Consider the following 20,267-nt stretch of genomic DNA (forward strand, 5'->3'; position numbering starts at 1 on the left):
TCTCTAAAATGTCTCACTATCTGCCCCCCTTCTTAAAAAAAACCTTCCTTTGCTTCAGAGATTCTTTTTAAAGTCCCCTGTACTGGGAATTAACACTGTGTTATCTGAACTAGTTTTAAATGTAGTTTAACACAATTTAAACATGTTTTGCCTGGACAGTGTTGTTTAGAACAGTGCTCTAACCTGTTTACCTCAGCTGCCCATTGCCTCCCTCCTCGCAGCATAGATGGGACCCCGTAGTGTCCTAACTTCTCTTTTTCTAAAAAGCACTTGAAAAAGTAGCATTTTCTCATCTCTCCAGTTTTGCACTACAATATCCTTGTCCATTTTCAGTCTGGGTTCAGTGCTGGTGATAGCATGGGAATCTCTCAATTGTATATAGTTAAATACTTCTCTCTTTCTGCTGTCTCTGGGACTCTCTTCGTTCTCTGTGACCTCACTGCTTCCTTAGACACTGTGGGCTACTCTATTCTCCTGGACTACACCCACTGTTACGCAGGTGTGTTGAGATCCCACCTTTATACCTGTCAAACTATTATTTCTAGAGTGCTGCAGTGACAGCTTTTCTGTGCGTAAGCCCCTGTTCTATGCAGTGCATAGCACATTGCTGACTCTTCTACCCTTTTCAATTTACCTCCTCCCACTGAGTCATCTTATTTCTACCATTAACTGTAGCTGCTACTTTCACACTGGTAACACTCAGTTGTTCATATCTGTCAAAGCCTTTAACAATTTCCATCTGTCCACCCTCTTTGCTTATCTTCACAGGAAATTTGTGGCTGCATCTCAATATTGTTGATCCAACCTCTGTACATAATTTTAGCGTAATGCCTAACCTTGAACCTTCTTTCTGCAAACTTTTATGTCTGCATAACTGCCTATTATCACCTCTGTGATATTAGCCATGTAGGCCTATATCTCAGTTCCACTTCTGTTGAAATCTTCATTCATGCTTTCATGTCCTCACCTTGATTTCTCTAACACCTTCCTCAGTGGCCTCGCCAAGACCCAGCACTTGATTCCCTCATATACAGGTGCAGTTGGTCATCTTCCCACATGTACAAAGAAATATGATCCCATCAGTTGCATAAACAGTCCATCATTCATTTCAGGACCCAATTCAAGATTGTACTCCCTTTTCTTTTAAAACCCCCCATCATTTGCTCCAGCTAGTTTTTCCTATAGGCTATAAAAGGACCAATGTGAATCCTTTGTCTCTTCATACTGACTATTCTCTATGCATCTAGCACTGGCATTCTCTCTTTCTTTTCACACACTCCATCTTCTGAACACTCTTCATGTGAGACCTTTCCTCTCTGCAACTCCTGTCAGCTGGAAAATCCTTCCTATATATCTCAGCTTTACCGTCTGCCCATCTGCAAACATATCTTTTCCCTTGTTTAAGCGCCTCAATTTCTTTCCCCTTCTGCTATTAGTTTTGTTAATTTTTTTAACTGAATTAGCTTTTTGTAGTATGTTTTGGAAAGTTGCTCTACACAGCAGTGTTATACAGTATTTATTTGTACTATTTTCTAATTTCCAAAAACAAAAGCATTGCATATCAGTAATTAAGAAATTGAAAGGTTTCCCTTAAATAATTAATTTGCTACTTAAAGACAGTTGCTACCATTTTCACTACAACTAAATAGGCATTTATATAAATGGTGGAAAGGAAAGCACATTAATCACCATGTACAGAATCATTTGGAGTTAAAACAACAGGCATAAGAAAGGAAATTAAAACTTAACATTTTGTTAATAATATAAGGAGTAGCAACCTGCATGGAATTTGGAGGGAGGAGCACAGGTTGCAAGAGAGAAGAGTTTGGAGGAGGCACCAAGAAGCCAGTCACTGTGCATATAGCTTCAATTAGGGTTGCCAGGTGTCCGGTTTTCGACCGGAATGCCTGGTTGAAAAGGGATACTCGTGGCTCCGGTCAGCACCACTGACTGGGCTGTTAAAAGTCTGGTCGGCGGGGCTAAGGCAGGCTCCCAGCGGTTCCTGGAAGCAGCAGCATGTCCCCCCTCTGGCTCCTAGCCATGGGGCAGCCAGGGGGCTCCGTGCGCAGCCCCCACCCCAAGCGCCAGCTCTGCAGCTCCCATTGGCCGGGAACCACAGCCAATGGGAGCTGCAGGGGAGGCGCCTGTGGAAGGGGCAGCGTGCCGAGCCGCCTGGCCACGCCTCCGCATAGAAGCTGGAGTGGGGACATGCCGCTGCTTCTGGGAGCCACCTGAGGTAATCACTGCCTGGAGCCTGCACCCCTGACCCCCTCCCGTGCCCCAACCCCCTGTCCCAACGATGATCCCATGCCCGCCCTCTGAACCCCTCAGTCCCAGCCCAGAGCACCCTCCTACACCCCAAACCCCTCATATCCAGCCCCACCCCAGAGCTTGTACCCTCATCTGGAGCCCTCACACCCCAGCACCTGAACCCCCTGTCCCAGCCTTGATCCCCTTCCCACCCTCCAAACCCTTCAGTCCCAGCCCAGAGCACCCTCCGTCACCCCAAACCTCTCATCCCCATCCCCAGCCCCACCTCGGAGCCTGCACCCCCAGCCAGAGCACTCACACACCACCTGCACCCAACCCCTCTGCCCAAGTCCGGAGCACCCTCTTGCACCACAAACCCCTCATCCCCAACCCCACCCCAGAGCCTGCACCCTCAGCCGGAGCCTGCACCCTCAGCCAAGCCCTCCCACCCCTCTCAACCAGCATGGAGTCCCCTCCCGCACCCTGAACCCCTCATTTCTGGCCCCACCCTGGAACCCACACCCCCAGCCCAGAGCCTGTACCCTCTCCCACACCCCAATCCCCTGCCTCAGCCCGGAGCCCCTTCCCATATCCAAATCCCTCAGCTCCATCCCCCATCCCAGAGCCCCTTCCTGCACCCCAAACCCCTCATCCCTGGTGCCACCCCAGAGCCCTCAGCCCCAGCTGGAGCCCTCACCCCCTCCTGCATCCCAACCCACTGCCTCAGCCTAGAGCCCCCTCCCACACCTTGAATTCCTCATTTCTGGCCGCACCCCGGAGTCTGTACCCCCAGCCGGAGCCCTCACCCACTCCCGCACACAAACCCCGAGCCAGCCTGGTAAAAATGAGCGAGTGAGTGAGGGTGGGGAGAGCGAGTGACAGAGGGAGGGATGGAGTGAGCAGCGGCGGGGCCTAAGAGAAGGGATGGGGCTTCGGAAGAGGGGCGGGGCAAGGGTGTCAGTTTTGTGCAAGTAGAAAGTTGGCAACCCTAGCTTCAAAGCTAGCGTCAGTTGCAGCATCTCTGTACATAGCTCTCTTAATAAACAGGCATTTTAGTTTTAGAAACATGGGGTCCTCTCATGTTATCATCCAGCACGCCATACAGGAAACATAAGGCTACAAATTATGGCTCAGATCCTGCAACTGATAGTGTGTGGGAGGATGCACCTACGTAAAACCTCATTGCCAGCAGTAATAGCATTATATTGATGGGAGAGGAATCACAGCCATCCTAAATTCTGTTTTCCGGCACTTAAAATGTTTTAGAAAAATCAATCTTTGCTCTGACATAATTAGGCCTATTCTCTGTTCAATGCTGCTTTTTTTAAAGTTTAGTAAAATTTAGTTTGGCTTTTTTTGAGTTATCCAAATGACATGTTTTATGCAGCAAGATCCAAATTTTGTCCTTGCATGAATACAATTTAATTTAGTTCTGAGAAAACTGACCAGGCTTTTTCCTGCCTTTTTCCTTTTTAAAATGCCTTTATTGATACGTACATAGATCTGAGTGATGAATGTGGGATTTACTAAATGAAGAAACTGGCTGAGAAGTAAAGGAGTTCTAATCTGAAAATAATAATAGTGTACCATGCAAGCAGCTCACACAACTTCCTTTACCATCTAAGCATTCATTTGCTTTTCTTTTTTCTTAAAATAACATGGACATTTAATGGGAAAAGCTGTTAGTGAAAAGCTATTTTTGAAAAATAAAAGAAAAAAGCTAGGAAATTAAAATTTAGTTTCACTCCACTGAAACCATCACTTAGCCACATTATATATATAAATATTTAGGCATCAATTTAACAATTTATGCAGTAATACAAAGTACGGTGGGCCTGATCTTCATTTAAACTAAGGCTATATCTCAGTGCTTATAAATTACATTTATATTCACTCTAAGGTCCCTTTACATTGCCAGAGTGGCGCCAAGTGGCCTTAATGTAAGTGAGAATTAGGCCCTACCTATACAAAAGAGGGATGGGGTGTGATTGCTGTGAGAGCTAAGGTTTCCTGACTTTTGCACATTTAGTTTTTCAACCATTACATTGATTACTGCTTCCTGGCTCTGATCCAGTATTTGCACACCCAAACTCCTACAGAAATGTGCACAGGGAATGAAGAATTGGGACCAAAATCTAATGTGGATTTCCTCCACTAAACATTTTAAGAATTTGTAACAAGTTCTTAAATAACAAAAGTATTTATTCAAATAAAAATGTATATATATACTGCATATTATATATGTTATGATCCATATTTTCAAAATGGCCAGAGCACAGGGGCACATAGAATTGCATAACTAATTCACTCACACAACTCGTGCAAGTGCACATGCAAACTTGGAAAGTATAAAAATGGCTATTTAGACCATGTGCATAAATACCCAATTTGTGTGAGTTATAAGAACTTCATGCACAAATCAAACACAAATTTGTATACATTAATGCATATCGATTCGAGCTCTTAAAATCTGGTCCTAAATGTAGGCAAAGTCCTACCACAGGGGAAAGAAGTGGAAACCCACACTGGCAGCGATAAAGAAGACACACCAAAGGCAGCAGAGGAAGAGTGGAAAGGAAACACTAGAAGGAGGAGTTGGAAGTAGGGAAAAGATAAAGAAGTCAAATATACCTAGGAGCCTTCAGTTTTCCTTTCTATTTTCAGTATTTATATTTGGCCACCTTAGTGTCTTGTAACTTCAAAAAAAAATCAGGTTTCATTGGTTCCTTTGAATTCTTATTCCATAAATTTGAGAAGAAATCAGTTTCATTAGCAGTGAAATAAACACTAACTTTTATCCCCCATTAAAAATCTAATTTTCAAGACTGAGTGCACTAAACTGCATGCAAACAAACTCCACTGTGTTTGTGCAAACCTTGATTTGCATGTGTACATCAGTATTTTCTTGTGCAAATAAGCAGTTATGCAGCTACGTTGGGCTTTTCACATACCCAGCTGTGCACATTCAATTAAGCATGTCTGCTTTTGGAAATTTAGCCCCAAAACATTTTTAAACCACCCCTCATTAAATGTGTATCCAACACTCCCACTCTGTAGGGAACCACACCCAAAGCTGCTTACTGAGCTGCTGCTGCTGCTACATGTAACCAGAAAGTGAAATGCAGAGAGTGCAAACAGGAAATGAGACAAGCTGCAATTTACCATAGGCTTTGAGAACAGTTCATGAATTTCTGTTGAAATGAATCTTGCTGTTGTCTAGGTATGAGAGGGGGTTGTGTCTATATTTTAAAAACAAATCTTGGAAGAATTATGTTCAGTGCTGTGTTATCAGTTGCTTTTGACTGAAGCTGAAAACTGAAATCCCTCAATATCCCCCATGATGATCCCAGAGGAGCAGGGCTGGCTCTAGGCACCAGCGTTCCAAGCATGTGCTTGGGGCGGCCCTTTTCAAGGGGCGGCATTCCAGCCCTTTGCGGGCAGCACTTTTCAAGGGGCTTTATTTTATTTTTATTTTTTTGCTTTGGTGGGGGCACTCCGGCTTTTTTTTTTTTTTGCTTCCGCAGCGGCACTCCGTACCCCCGCCTTTTTTTTTTTTGCTTGGGGCGGCAAAAAACCTGGAGCCAGCCCTGCAGAGGAGGGAGCACGAGAGGACTACAGGCCACACTCAATCATAGTGGATGGGAGTGCCAGCTTCCCCTCAGGGCGATGGCAGTACATAGCAAGGAGTCAATACGCCATTCACCTTTAACCTCAGCTTCATGCCAGAAGAGGCTGAAGAGACACTTATAGAAAAGGCAGCTCTATTGAACAGTGTCACAACTTGGGCTTGCATCAAACAAACATGGGTAAACAACCCAGAATGGATTCATGTGAGGTACAGAAAAGATCTGCTAGCAGGCTGCTCTCTCAGTCCCAGCTCTAGCGCCAAGGCTGCCAGTGTGGCATGTTGTGTCACCCAGGCTTTTGGCAGCCCTGCTTGCAGCCCTGATGGAATTTATTGCAACCCTCTCGTGACTTTATTGCAAGTAATGTGATTTGGGCTGCTAATGGAGCCACTCGGGCGATGGTGTTAAAAACTCCAGCCTTCATGCCTTCCCCATGTCCTCACCTCCTGGGGAAAAGCTGCTGTAGGAAGCAGGCAGATCTCCACCTTCCCCTCTGGAGCCGAGAGGAGGTGTGTTTTTTGAGGGGCGGGGAGAGGGGAGATGGAGCAGCCAACACCAATCTTGCAGGAAGGGATGAGGAAGGAGAAAGCAGAAACAGCCCAGCAACTCAGGGTGGCTCTGCTCCCTCCTCCCCACTTCCATCCTGTGAAAAAAGGGTCAGTCTTCTCCCTGCTCCTCCCTGCTCCCATTTCTATCACATTCCCTGTAACTCCAGGCCTTGGAAGGAGAAGAGGGGAGCAAAGAATCCTAGGAGCTGCCCTTCCCCACAGGCTTGGGAACCGATAGAAGGGGGCCCTGTCCCTCCAAGGCCTGGAGGTGGTGAGGAACTCCTAGAGCTACAAGATGAGTAGACATACCCAGAGGGGCAAAGGGCAGATGTGGGACTGGAGTGGGGCAGAATTGATTTGAGGGCTGGGAGTTTCACAATTAATTGGTGGCTGGGAATGGGCAGATGTGGGGCTGGGTGGATGAAGAACAGAATTAATTAATTACTTTTGGTTAGGAGAGAATCTTGAAGTTCTGCACCAGCTCAGTCCACCAGTGAGAACTCTTGCAGCAGGGTCAGTGTCACCTCACTATAAATCTGGGAGAGCTGGCAACACTATAACTGCCACACACGCTGGGCTGGTATGAGATGGGCATGTGGGGGACTGTGGTGGGGTGCGGGCTGGGGGTTTGGAGTAGGGGCAGGATTACCACCTGTCCGGGTTTTACCCGAACAGTCCGGGTTTTGCCTTCTGTATCCAGATGCCATTTATGGTTGCCAGGTGCCCGGTTTTCAACCGGAAAGGGTGGTCGAAAAGGGGGCTTGGCAACCCTAAATGGCACCTGAACCAAAAGTCCGGTTAGAGTGGGATGGAGGGAGGCGCCGGGTCATTAATCCGTGCCAGCCTCTCCTCAGCCGGGGCCACCTCCTATCTGCAGGCAGGCTCCTTGAGATGATCCAGTGAGTGATGGAGGTGGGACCTTAGGGGGAAGAGGTGGAGCAGGGGCTGGCCCTTAGGGAGAAGACACAGAGAAGGGGGCAGGGCCTTGGGGAAGAGGCAGAGAAGGGGCTGGGCCTTGAGGGAAGAGGCAGAGAAGGGGCTGGGCCTGTGGGGAAGAGGTGGTGCAGGGCGAGGGCTCCAGGGGTCTGGTTACCAGCAATTAGAAAGGTGGTAACCCTAAGTGGGGGAGGCTGGGCAGGAGGTGCCCAGGTCCCATTGTGATTGAGCTTAGCAGTTCCAGAAGAGGGGTTATGGTCTCTGGCCCCAGTGGGGGTGGAGGAAGCTGGGGGAGGGTTGCAGGGGGGGTGGATGGAGAATGGGTTCTTGCCGCAAATTTCTAAGGGAGTAGGAAAGGGGCAACACTCTGAAGTTTTGCCTGGGGCAGCAGACTGGCTTGAGTGGCCTTTGACCTGAGGCATAAGCTCTCCAGTACTCCTCATGGGGTCATTTGAACCCATATCATCCACTTCACGCAGCAGTGGTATAATTGCCACCATCTGGCCTTTCAGATGCATCCAAACTCTGAACCTTTGGGGTTTCCCTGTCACTGGGTTTATATTGTATAGAATTCTGCTCTACTGATGTTGGGGTTTGCTTCGGCATGTTTTTGCATGACTGCATCTTCATGACAGTGTTTGTTGGTTACACACACCTATGTCTTATCTTAATTTAGTTCTTTGTGGCAGGGACTGTATGTATTTGTATAGCACCTAGCACAAGGGAACCTGGGTCTAACAGGGTCTGAGCATTAGTGTAATAATAATTAATGTGACACACAGTAAAACACTTGCATGTAGGATTTAGTGCTGTGTCGGTCTAGTAGAAGAGTGATTTTTAAGAAGAGCCAGAAAAAGGCATTAACTTTATGGTTCTGATAATTGAAATATTATTTAAAAAAGCATGAGTCATCAGCATGTACACACATAACTCTGGAAGACAGGACCCTGGCTTATTTGGAAAATAGTCCATGGTAAAAAAACATACTAAATTGGTGTCAACTATGGTTTTTCTGTCAATAATGATTTGCGTGTGAAGCAGGTAACTACAGTTCTTAGTGTGGGGCATATACGCCAACAGTCTCTGTTTTGGAGGAATAGTCCCTATTTGGCAAAAAAATCTCTCTCATTTTTCAGTTCTATCTCTGCAAAATCTTTCCCCATACAAATATATTTCAGTGGAAATAAAGACATTGTTTGATCTACCTCAATATAATTTGGACAGGTGGTGTGGGGAATTTAGAATAGACAGTATGTTATTTCTGTAATGGCAGCTTCTTTCTCCATGTGAGGAAGACGAGAAGTTCAGGATGATGGAGAAAGACTAAAAGAGGCTCTAGGATGTGTAGGTTATAAGGAACCTTACAGAACCCAGAAGTCTTGCAGCCCTTACTGTAGCATTTTACCTGAGTAAGTGCCACAGTGGTTGGAGTAAGTGCTGCAGAGCCCATGTGAATTTTGTGCAGAATCAAGCCCCTAATCATAAAATATTTGCTTTGGCAGTATACTCTGTCAGCGGTGCAGGCCATTCCTGGAGCACAAACTCATGTTCTGTTAAAGTTATCTCATAACCACCCATAGGTTTTTCTCAGCTTTAAAGCTTTCCTTCTTACTAGTTCTGCCTCGCTTCTGTTATCTAACAATATTTGGGATTACTCCTGTCCAGAAGGATACATTCATTCTTTGTTCAAATGAAACTTCATTCTATTCATTCCTACCCATTTTTCCCCACCCACTCTAGATCCACTTGTATTTCTTCTCAGTCCGCCATTGTGTTTGTAATAAATTACAGCTAGCTGTGATCTGCAAAGATTAATGAATCTTTTTCCCTCCTTCACATCATGTATGAAGATGTTAATTAAATAAAGTGGTACTCAACATTGACCCTGCAGGACCCCATTAAAATTTTTGCTGCAACTAGATACATCATTTATATAACCACTCTCTGTTTACAATCTGTCATTCCCTGATCCAGGCTTTTTTTAGTGCAGTGTAGTCTCAACCATACCGCTGGTTTTTGTGAGTGTACCTTCTGAGGTATTACAGGGAACTGCATATCATGAAGAGGCAGCACTGGGTAATATTTATCATTGTCTAATCATGAATTACCTAATGGAGATGCTGAGATATACAAAATAATTAGTGTACAGTGAAACTAAAAAATACAAGTCAAAAAGAGAATAAAAGGGACTGCATATGTAAACAGACAAATACATTTCTGGGCAGACAAATACACTCCTGAAAAATGAATGAAAAAATTGACTGTCCAGTGGTAAAACAACAATCACACGTCATCTTCATAATTTGCAGAAAACAGCATTCAAAATGTGTGTGAATAAAAAATGGAAACAAAGTCATTGTGTAAATGAAAAGTGTAATTTTGCTGCTTGATGCTCAGATTATATTACCCCTATAGAGTGCACGTGAGCAAAAACAACTATTATCTGTTACAGTGAATAAAATTGTTTCCCATCGATTGTAGGGTTAGTAATGCTCACACTGGCACTTTTTCTGTATCTCTTGATGCATATTAAGTGTAAAAGCAATTTTGTTTCAAGCAAAATTGCTTTTTAATGGTTTACTCAATGAGCATTCAAAATAGCAAGAACCGAAAGGAACAATATAAATCAAACAACTTTAACTCAAAAGGTAAAATACAGGAAATAATGTCAAGCATCTGATGACATTACAAGTAAAGTCAACATTAAAAAAAAAGAGGCAAACAAAAAAGATCTCATACCTTGAATTCTTTTTCAATGTTGGCCAACTTGGCAAGCTCATTACTGAGTTCTAGAGCTGTGAGAACTGGGTCTTCGCTGGAAAGAGACAGGTAAGCAGGACTAGCCAGGCCTTTGTAGGCATTTATCCTCGACCTGGAGTGACTAAAAGAATCATGCTTTTGCTTTTCAGTGCAGTCATTGCATTTGCAGAAATAGTCATGAGGTCTTTCTATCCTCGCTCCTTTCAATAACAACATGTGCACAACCTCGTATTTTTGGCAGTGGGCAGCTAAAATGATGGGGGTGATATCTGGTGAAAAGCGGGTGCCGTCTTCATCATAGGAATAAAAATCATCATCCTGGAGCTCCTGCTCGCAGGGGCTCAGAGTCAGTCGCTTATTTGCTGCAAAACCGGGATGATTCAAAATTGCTTCCACTATCCGGATGTACCCCTTGCTAATAGCGAGCAGCAGTGCATCTCCGATTCGTGCCAAGTTCTCCTTCTTCAACAGAAGTTCTGTCACTTCCAAATGCTCATTCCCTACAGCCAGCTGCAAGGCGTTTTGGCCCATATAATCAACACAGTTGACATTTAGTGTTTTTGACTCCTCCAGCATTTTGCGCACCACGGGAATGTTCCCATACTCTGCTGCATCCAGAAAACGCTCTTCTTCAGCAGTGAGGCTTGTGCCCCTGTTGTTGAACATGAACGCTGGGCCTCTAACAGCTTGCCGTCTTCCCTTTTCCCTTATCATAGTCATACGTCTCAGAGACGGGCTTCCTTCAATGGACCTAATAAGCAGAAAAGATAAAATAATTGTAGACTATTATAGCAGTCATTTCCTTGGCAGATTCTTACCCAGCGGCTATAGACACTGATGACTTTCTCCTTTGTCTTGTGTCATTTGCCCAGCTGTCTGCCTGTATCTCCCTCTGTCCTGGCCTTTCACTCTTTACCCTTGCACAGAAAAGGCTTCTTGGTAGAGGAGGGGTCATAGACCCTTATATTGTCTCTTGCTCACAACTGAAAGGTGTTCACAGACTCATTTCCTGTAGGCCCATTTCTCCTCAAGGACCATGGTAAACTATTTTTATATGCAACATCATTTCCTTTCAAAAATATCTTCTAAGCACATTCAATAGGTACACATAGGAAACATCAAGTCCTGTATCCGCCCCACAATAGTGGCACAGACCTGATGGTTTAGAGGAAGGCAAAATGCAAACAAAACATATGGTACCTTGCACCACATGCAATGCTGTAAGTGGGGAAAACTTTCCTTTCTGACCCTGGCTGGTGATCTCTGCACATAGACTGTACAAGACCAATTACATATTTTTTAGCATGCACCACTACCAGTGTTTGGCCAACTTCTAAAAACTGTACTCAGCGCTTACTAACTTCAATCTGAGTTTTGCCTGAGGAAAGACTAAGTAAAAAGAGAGTGAGGACTTTATTATTTGGCCCATTGTTGCTGGTCACAAAGTTATCTCCAATGATGCCATTTTACTGTATGACAGCTATTAATGAAGTAGATATCTATTAACAGAAAATAGCTTCCCCCTCTGTAAGCCATGTTTTTATTATAGGTGTGGCTGGCAGCACCATCTGCTATTAAGTATTAACGCCTCCAATTATAAGATCTTGTTTTCAGTTGCTTATAATTCTGCCAAACTTTAACCATTTGGGCTTAAATTTTCCATGCTGGGTGTCTGCCTCAAGCTGAATTATTTTGGAAAGTTTAAGCAAAATGGTTCAGCTATTTCTGGACATAAGATTAGGGGAAAATGCATTGTTTTGTCCATGTTAATGAATTGGTTGTAAGAATTATTTTTAGAAGTTGCTGTAGGAGTCTCCATGCCTTGGAGCTGGGACTTGAAATTTGTCAAGGGGTGGCCTTAGTGTAAGGGATATGCCTTTTGCTTTTTCCGTGAATAGTCACCCACATTTAGCTAAGTTATGACTAGGCTTGGCAGAATTCAGTTTTTATTTTATAATTTCAACAGATCATATCAATGTTTATTTGAAGCATTTTTTATTTTTATCAATTTAAATTTTCACAGTCCTGGGAAATTATTTGTATGTGGGGGTCAGAGCAGAATAGTGTACAGTAAATAAGGCCTTGGGCCATACATTGAACAACAAGTAGTAAATAAAATATTAATTAGCTGTTTATTAAGTACAGCCCATTTTATGCACTGAATGAGTCAGGAGTCCTGTGGAAAAAAATAGTGTGTGATGATGTAATTAAAGACTGCATCACCATGCACATGGGGCTGAATTAAGGTTAAACAGACAACCTTAATTTGGGCATTTTCTAACATCTGAGTGCTTGACAATGCAACCTTCTTTATAGTGTTCTCTGTACCATGGCAGTACAATCCAGTCAGCAAAGAACTCGCATTGACTTCAGTGGGAATTCAATACAAGTTGCAGTCATTTTGGACCCAAAGATTTTTATTTTGCATAAAAAATTCCATTCATGATGTAGGAGGGATGCTGCTGTTGAAGCTGTCTGCATCAGCCCATAATATATTGAGCAAAACAAACTCTTTATAACTTTATGAAAGCTACAAGCATCCTGAAAGCACACTGGTCCAGCCCTTGGATATTTTAGCTAACACAAATGTGCTGTTTCATTGTAATCTGGATGGTGATATTACAATATTAATTATCAATGGCAGGCCTCTCCCATGATAAAATATTTTATCTTATTTAAATGTTCAAGCATGATTAGTGTTTTTGTATAGCAGCAGTGACTTGTGTGGCACTACTGTGTAGTCTATGCAAAAAGAAATATCTGTTTTTGAAACATGTCAAACAGCTATGCCAGAGAAGACACATCCATTATTCTTTGCTCCTGAACCTCTTTACTTATGTCTACAAAAAGGAAAAGCTGTGTTACAAAGAAGATTTGTGACTTTGTGCTAAGCTCAGAACTGATTTAGGCATATTTTACATGTGAAAGCATCTTGAGAGAGGTTTAACTGTGGAGTATAGGTGATAAACAGTCAGTATGCTATCATCCTCTTGTCCTTAAATCACAAATAAAAATGAGAATATAGTAAATATAAAAAGGCTATTTAAACAAGATCATAACTAATATTTGACATGCTGCTTGGTTTCTACCCGTCTTTCCCATCCAAAGATGTAATGGTACCTACGGGGAGGATCACTCTCATAAATTGTAATTTTTTTATTATAATTTTATTAAACAGCAAATAAAGACAGAATACATTCTTTTATGATTAATCCTTTATCTAAAGAGGTTCTAACAATTCACTTTGCAACCCACCTATCTTTTATGAAATAAGTGTTTAACATACCATTCATTTCTCAAATATTCAGTACAATTTTTTCAGTACATTTTTATTTCCCATTCTATAAATCATTCTTTCAGAACCCACTGCTAGAGTAAAGAGACTCATTTGGTTTCTTTGGAGGAGATACATCCTTCCAAAGGCACAATGTGGAGTATGTTTTGCCATAAGAAAGATGTACTCAGCAATGTATTTTATGACAAAAAGATATGACGTGCGTGAGATGTCTTTTCAAAATACTTAAATGAAAGTTGCTGGTATTTTACTAACTAAACAGACCTTCTGAAAAAAATCAAGAGCTAGCAATTTTGTATGGTACCACATTGCCAGAATATATAGCTAAATGGCTAGATCCAGGCAACTCTCTCATCAAATTTATACACCTTCCCAAAGTCAGTTGAAACTGTCAAAGTAAGAAGTGTAGGATCAGATAGTCTGCTATTTCCTTTTCTAATCTCCATTTCTTAAATTTAATGATCACTTTTTAAAAGGAATCCCAAGGAATCTATGAAATATTTTGAATAATTGAAGTTTTAGCTTTGCATTTTTGATTGCACTATAATTATCCCACATTTAGTACTGGCAATCCAAAGCATTCAAAAATCAAGTCAGGCCTCCCCAAAATCATGAGACTGATTTTAAAAAAGTCACAAGATTTAATATATTTTTGGTTCTTTTTATTTGCCTTCTGTTTTTTTCAGCCTTTAAGGTTCACATGTTCAAGCTTTTCTCTGTAACCATGAAGGATAAAAACAATGACAAATATAAACTGAGATTCTCCTGACTCCAATGCATTCTTAGTCAGACGTAATGTTAGTTTATAAGTAAATTCTACTCCCAATGCACAGATTGAATAACCAAGCTGTTCAGTGGAGAGATTCAGATCAGGAAGGTGAAGACACAGTCCTACTTCCACTTGCAAACCAGGGACAGTAGCTGAGCTGCTCTTCAGATCCTGGTGCCGGCTAGCAACACAAGCATGCACCCAAGGTTCCAGGAAGGCTTGTACAGCCTGTGCCCGGGTCCTTGCCACTGAAGCTTCACTGCTATTTTTAGTTGTGCTCGCTAGATTAAAGTTAGCTTGGATATGCCTACCCAAGCTCCAATCATGCCTCCAACTGCAGTTTAGACAAACCCTTGGTGTACAGCTTTTTGTTTCAAGGAACTTAAAAGCTTCACTAGCAAACAGGATGAACAAGTGTAACCTAGGGCAGAATTTGACTCAGAGCATCCCTAATCCTGAACTAATTGGCTAACAGGGTACAATATCTGCTTATGGCATGGATAAAGCAAGCATGTTCCTGGTGTCCTAAATTACAAATTGTAGCTTCTTAACTACGTTACCATTAGTAGTCATTTGCTAGCATGGATCCAGTCCTGAACTTTAGTTAGGCAAAACTTCGAATGACTTTAACAACAGTTTAAATGTGTAAGGACTACAGAATCAGACCCTAAATTATTAACAGTTAGCCTAACCATGACTATTATTACTCATGCAAGCTCCTGTTTTACAATACCCATCTCACTAACATATTCTTAGCTTCTCAGAGCCAGGCTATGGTCCTAACAATATTTGCAGAGGGGAGAGTACATCTCCAGTTTCATAGTATAATCCATGGTTATGTTTTTCTAGGATAACATGAAATAGGGACAGTACATCTCCTTCTTCCCTTTTGTGCCACCCACTCCCTCCGTAGTATGGGCATGCTTTAGAGTGACCGAGAAAACACTCTATGAAGTCACTTAATCCTAATGAGATACAGCAGGAACTTTCAGAAGCAATAATAATATGTTCCTGGTAAGTCTGTGATTAATTTACACACAAGGAAGTTTCAGAAAATAAACAAATAAAAACTATCCTACTTCATAACCATATTTTTGTCCACAAAAGTCATCATCTTTGATACAGGTAATAAATAAAAAAGAGACATTAAAGCCCTATTTTCTCCAGAAAAAGATGCTTAAGAAGTCTCTTCATCTCATGATTTGCATGCATAACACTATCACATTAGCGTGCGCTGCTTTGTTGCCTGAACACTCAAGTTTGCTCCTGAAGCTAAATTTTCCCTCTAGATGGACATATTGTTACTGCTATGCACTAAGCTAGAAACATCATATTTAGCAGTGACAAGCTGGGCATTCGGCTGTTGGTTCCTCTACTTTTCAAATGTAATGTGATGAGCTGCTGCCCTCCGCCACACCAACCATACCTTTTAACCTTCAAACCTGCCCGAGTGTGACCGACAATTGAAATGTGTGACAAATGACTGCAACGTGGGACACCTGTGCTTTATTGCTCATTGTGTCATCACTGACAGATAATGTTTAACTATAAAACTTGTTCCTGAGTTGAAAACACAAAATTAACCAATTATAAAAAAGAAAACTAGAGAAACAGAAATTGCATTATTTGCAGCCATAAGGATCCCTCACATAGGTTGAGAGCAGGGACTTTAGATCCCCAGTAACAACTTCTGTAATTTGAGATTAAAAAACCAACTGCCGTCTTCTTTGGACCAGCTAGTAAGGGGAGAAGTGACAAGTGTATACAGTAGAACCTCAGAGTTATGAACACCAGAGTTATGAACTGACCAGTCAACCAGATGCCTCATTTGGAACCAAAAGTATGCAATCAGGCAGCAGTAGAGGCAAAAAAATAAAAAAAAAGGCCAAATACAGTACAATATTGTGTAAAATGTAAACTACTAAAAAATAAAGGGAAAGCAGCATCTTTCTTCTGCATAGTAAAGTTTCAAAGATGTATTAAGTCAATGTTTGGGTGTAAATTTTTGAAAGAACAACCATAACATTTTGTTCAGAGTTATGAACATTCAGAGTTACGAACAATCTCCATTCCTGAGGTTGTATATGTGTGCCTGAGAAGGGACTGTGGTCTACCAGTTACAGTCAGAATAGCTAAGTACATCAGTAAATCAATCTAAAAGCAGCATAGATGAGGCTTGAATCTGCTGTATAAAAGACCTAGTTTCTATTCCCAGTTCTGTCAAAAGCAACCTTCTGCAACCTCTCAGTTAACATTTTTATAGTGGAGGGAATGATACTAGCTTTGCTCGTAGGACGGCAGTGCTGAGGCCTTGCCCAACAGTAAATGTTTTGAAGTGCTCAGCAATATAAATACCTGTCAGTAGAAGAGATGAACTTAAACTCACGGCCTCTTGCCTCAGTGCACATTCCCCTAAATCCAAATGTATAACATGAGGATTTCTCTCTCTCTCATCTGTAAAATATCACCTGGCTTGCTGGAACAGAGAGGCACACTCACTTGAAATGCACTCACATAACCTAGGATAGCTGAGCAGTCTGATCCCAACCCACAGTATAACACTGGTCCATTCTGAAGTAATCTCATCCAAACTGGATATAATGAATCATTGTTAGTGGAAGTGCTAGTTCATGGCTGTGAAGACAACAGTCAGACCATATCAGCAGAGGTAAGATACAGTAAGATATTCAGAGGAAGTCATCACTCGATTCCAGTCCCCTCCTCACAAATCTTTAAGTCATTTTTTACCATCCCTGTTTGCTTAGGTACAAATAAGCTAAGTGGAAAGAACAAGTAATATGCTTGATAGGAAAAATAAGTTTACAGCTAGACAGATTCTGATCTCAGGGCTAGATCTGTGCAGACACAGCACAAGGGAAACAGCCTATACAGAGAAGCAACATGGTAAGGGGTGGGCAGAGGAGAACATTAAACTCCCTTGCACTCCTCCCCCTGATCTGAGCTGTGATTGTCAAAGGAGTCTCAGGGAATTAGGTGCACAACTACCATTGCATTTCAGTGGGAGATAGGTGCCTAACGCCCTTAAGGTTTCTTTGAAAATGGAAGCCAAAACTCATAGTATTTTTGCCTGTGTGTTCCTTGACAAGACCATTAGTACCTTGTGAAATCAAGATCATAATCCAAATGTTACTCTAGTGCAAATTTGGGGAAAAATACCTTTCCAATGACACACGGCACAGCCTTAGTCTAGAAAGGGTGTGTGCCTAAACATTCAGAATGCCCAAGTGATATATGCAATAGAATAAGTGTCTGACCAGTAGCTAACCAGTTTGTCACCATTAAATTACTTAATGATCAAGGATCACACTACCAATATAATCCCTTCCTTCTTTTACAATGTTTTATCAATACTTGTCTCCATCATTTTGTCTTGTTTACAAAACTATGATGAATAGAACCAGAACCCTGGATATATGAATGTATAGTATACATCATGTAGCAGCCCAGCACTTGTCAGTACATAACTTGGATAGATAACTGGACTGGGAATCAAGAAACCTGGGTTTTATTCCCGGTGCAGCCACTCACTTGCTGTATAACCTTGGGCAAGTCACTTTAGTCCTCTTTGCCTGTTTCCCCTTCCATCCTTTATCTGTCATGTTGACTTAGATGGTAAACTCTGCAAGGAGGGGACTGTCTCTTATTCTATGTTTGTACAGCTACAGCGCATACCAGGACACCTTATCTCAGTTAATCAGTATACTTATTCACATTGATTTCATTAATATGTGCTACATTTTTTTAGCATTTAAAATCCTACTTAAAACAGCATCCTAGAGGAAACGACCTATCTAGCAGAAACCCTCTCTACCATGATATATTAGTTTGGAATCAGATTGCAGAGTTGGGCATTCAGTAGAGATAACAGAAGTTACATATCCTTTCCCCTCTATACTCTGTTGCTTCAGCATGTCCTATTACGTTGATTGGGGAGTACTAGTATCAGCCCAGTGGACAGTCACTTCTAGGATAGGAATGCAAGAGCTGTATTCTGATAAGTAATTCCAACAGGTGGAGCTCATCCCAGATACAAAAGCCTTGAGCTGAGTAAACTGGACTCAGGTATTAGTCCATGTTGGTGTAATATTCATTTCTTAAGGAAGGGAGTACGTCAGTGGCTCTGTGACACCATTTATATTATCAGTAAAGAGATCTAGAAATTTAAGTCTCTTGATATCTGGGCCACTGGATACAAAGCATAATACAGTATAAAACTCCTACCCAGGGATGGTAGAATATACATATATTTGTGATTATCACATTCTAAGTGCTACTCTAATTGTTGTATTTTAAAGTCTTCCCCAGTGTGATTTTAATTAAGCATGTTTACAAACACAGAACACATTCTGTAATAATATATAACTCAAAAAGTGTTCATTTGCTTAGTAATGAAAACATTTAATTAAGAATTAATTTGACCTGAAATTGTAAGATATTCAGGTAATCCTTGGAGACCAAAATTTTGAAGTGTCAACCAAAACTATAACATATTAAAGGACTGAACATTTCCTAGGCACCACACATAAAAACTGGGCAAGCCAGTCCCTTCCTAGTCCTCTTTCTCTAGCTAGCCATTGTATTGATTTTGTAAAACAGACAAAAAATTTAACATCTTTACAAAAGTAAATGTATTTCTGTTGCAGGTAAGTCCTCCTAACTATTAACCATCATGATGTTTTCAGAAGGTGTCAAAACTTGAAATAAACTTACAAGATGCAGTTCAAAAGTCTGTCCCTCTGCACAGTTCTTTCAGTTTTCTATTTTTGGGGTGTGATTCTATTAGTGTAGATTTTGAACATATTTTTCACCATATGAAAATGTAAAAATACTTTTGTACCTGTGTGGAAGTAATAGTTTTTTTACCACTGGGACAAGAGAACTTCATTAACTCCCAAAACTTTGACTAAGCCAGCAATTGGATTTTCTCAGAAAACTATTTTACTAGACACAAAACATCATGTAGCTGTATGTTATATAATTGCTGTCAATGTAAATTAAGTTTAGCCAGTAGGATATTAAAACATCCTCTCTTAGGAAATGTCTTGGATTTTGAGTAACCTTACTAATAAGTTTGGTAAAATATTTCCATCCTGGCTTTTGCAGAAGGAATCTGCGCTGTGTCACATCTAACAAATTTAATTTTAAAAGTTTTGTGTGAATAACAGTCGATTTGATAGAATACAGATTGCCCGAGAAAACCTGCTCTTGGTAGGATATATAAACAAACTGATAAACCATCGCATTTCTCTCCTGTTTGCACCCAACAAAATCCTTTGCAATATTTCATCTGCATCTGCTGGGTCTACCTCTAGGTAAACGCTAGTAAGGGATAGGCAGGGTAGGAGCTCAAATACTGTCTGTCCGGGCAGTTTGGTGGAGTGCGCAGGAGAGACACCAGGGGGCACTGCTGACCCTCGGTCTCTGAGCTCCATCCTTGGGCCTCCTGCCTACCATGAGAATCTTCGGGGATATGGGGAGGGTCTTCTTCCTTCTGCATGAGAAACAAACTGAAAGGTTGTGTTACAAATCCAGGCCACCCCCCACCCAGCCTAAAGAAAGGAGAAAGCATCTATCTACTGTATCTAGATCCAGGCTGTCCCCTTTCCTCTGGGTTCCCCCCCCCCCCCCCCTTGCTTCAAACCCGATGTAACTCCGGAAATGAATGGAAGTCTATTTTTCCTCCAACTCAAAGAGACACATTCTAGCATTACATTTAATTTCCCAGGAACAGCAAATCTCACGGACCCCTCTGCAAGTGGTCCAGGCACCTGCTCTGCCTGTGTAAATTTACTGACGCAGCATCCTTCACTTTCCCAGTCCCTTGCCCAGAATAATAAAGCAAACTCGGGGGGGGGATTTGTAACCCCATCATCACGGCTTTATTGAAAGCATCCACCCCAAGGCTAGGTACCTGTACCTCCTCCCCCATCCGCTCTGCATTACTCAGCCCCAGCACTGACCCGCTTGTATTTCTAAACGGAGATCATCGCCCCAGCATCTCCTCGGAGTGGCTCCAAGGGAACTGGCCCGCGCCGTCCCCCTGATGTCACTGGAGAGACACA

At 42.1% G+C, this 20,267-nt stretch overlaps 1 protein-coding gene across 4 annotated transcripts in view; it reads right to left on the bottom strand.

The window, feature by feature from the left end:
* The window catches only part of TRPC3 (transient receptor potential cation channel subfamily C member 3), a 57,600-nt gene that overhangs the window by 36,859 nt on the left and 474 nt on the right, over window positions 1-20,267 (bottom strand). For 2 of the 4 annotated variants that reach the window (XM_029910674.1, XM_024212693.1), the window contains exons 2-3: window positions 20,202-20,227; window positions 10,100-10,871 (exon numbers count right to left, since the gene is read on the bottom strand). In XM_029910674.1, coding sequence (XP_029766534.1) covers window positions 10,100-10,871; window positions 20,202-20,227 — 798 coding nt within the window. Of the gene's footprint in view, window positions 1-10,099; window positions 10,872-18,080; window positions 18,093-20,201; window positions 20,228-20,267 lie in introns of all 4 variants that reach the window. The other 2 variants (XM_024212699.1, XM_024212684.1) reach the window with 2 other exon arrangements.

The sequence above is a fragment of the Terrapene carolina genome, unplaced genomic scaffold (assembly GCF_002925995.2).
Source record: "Terrapene carolina triunguis isolate 2854851 unplaced genomic scaffold, T_m_triunguis-2.0 Scaffold66, whole genome shotgun sequence".
In the NCBI taxonomy this organism is placed as follows: domain Eukaryota; kingdom Metazoa; phylum Chordata; order Testudines; family Emydidae; genus Terrapene; species Terrapene triunguis.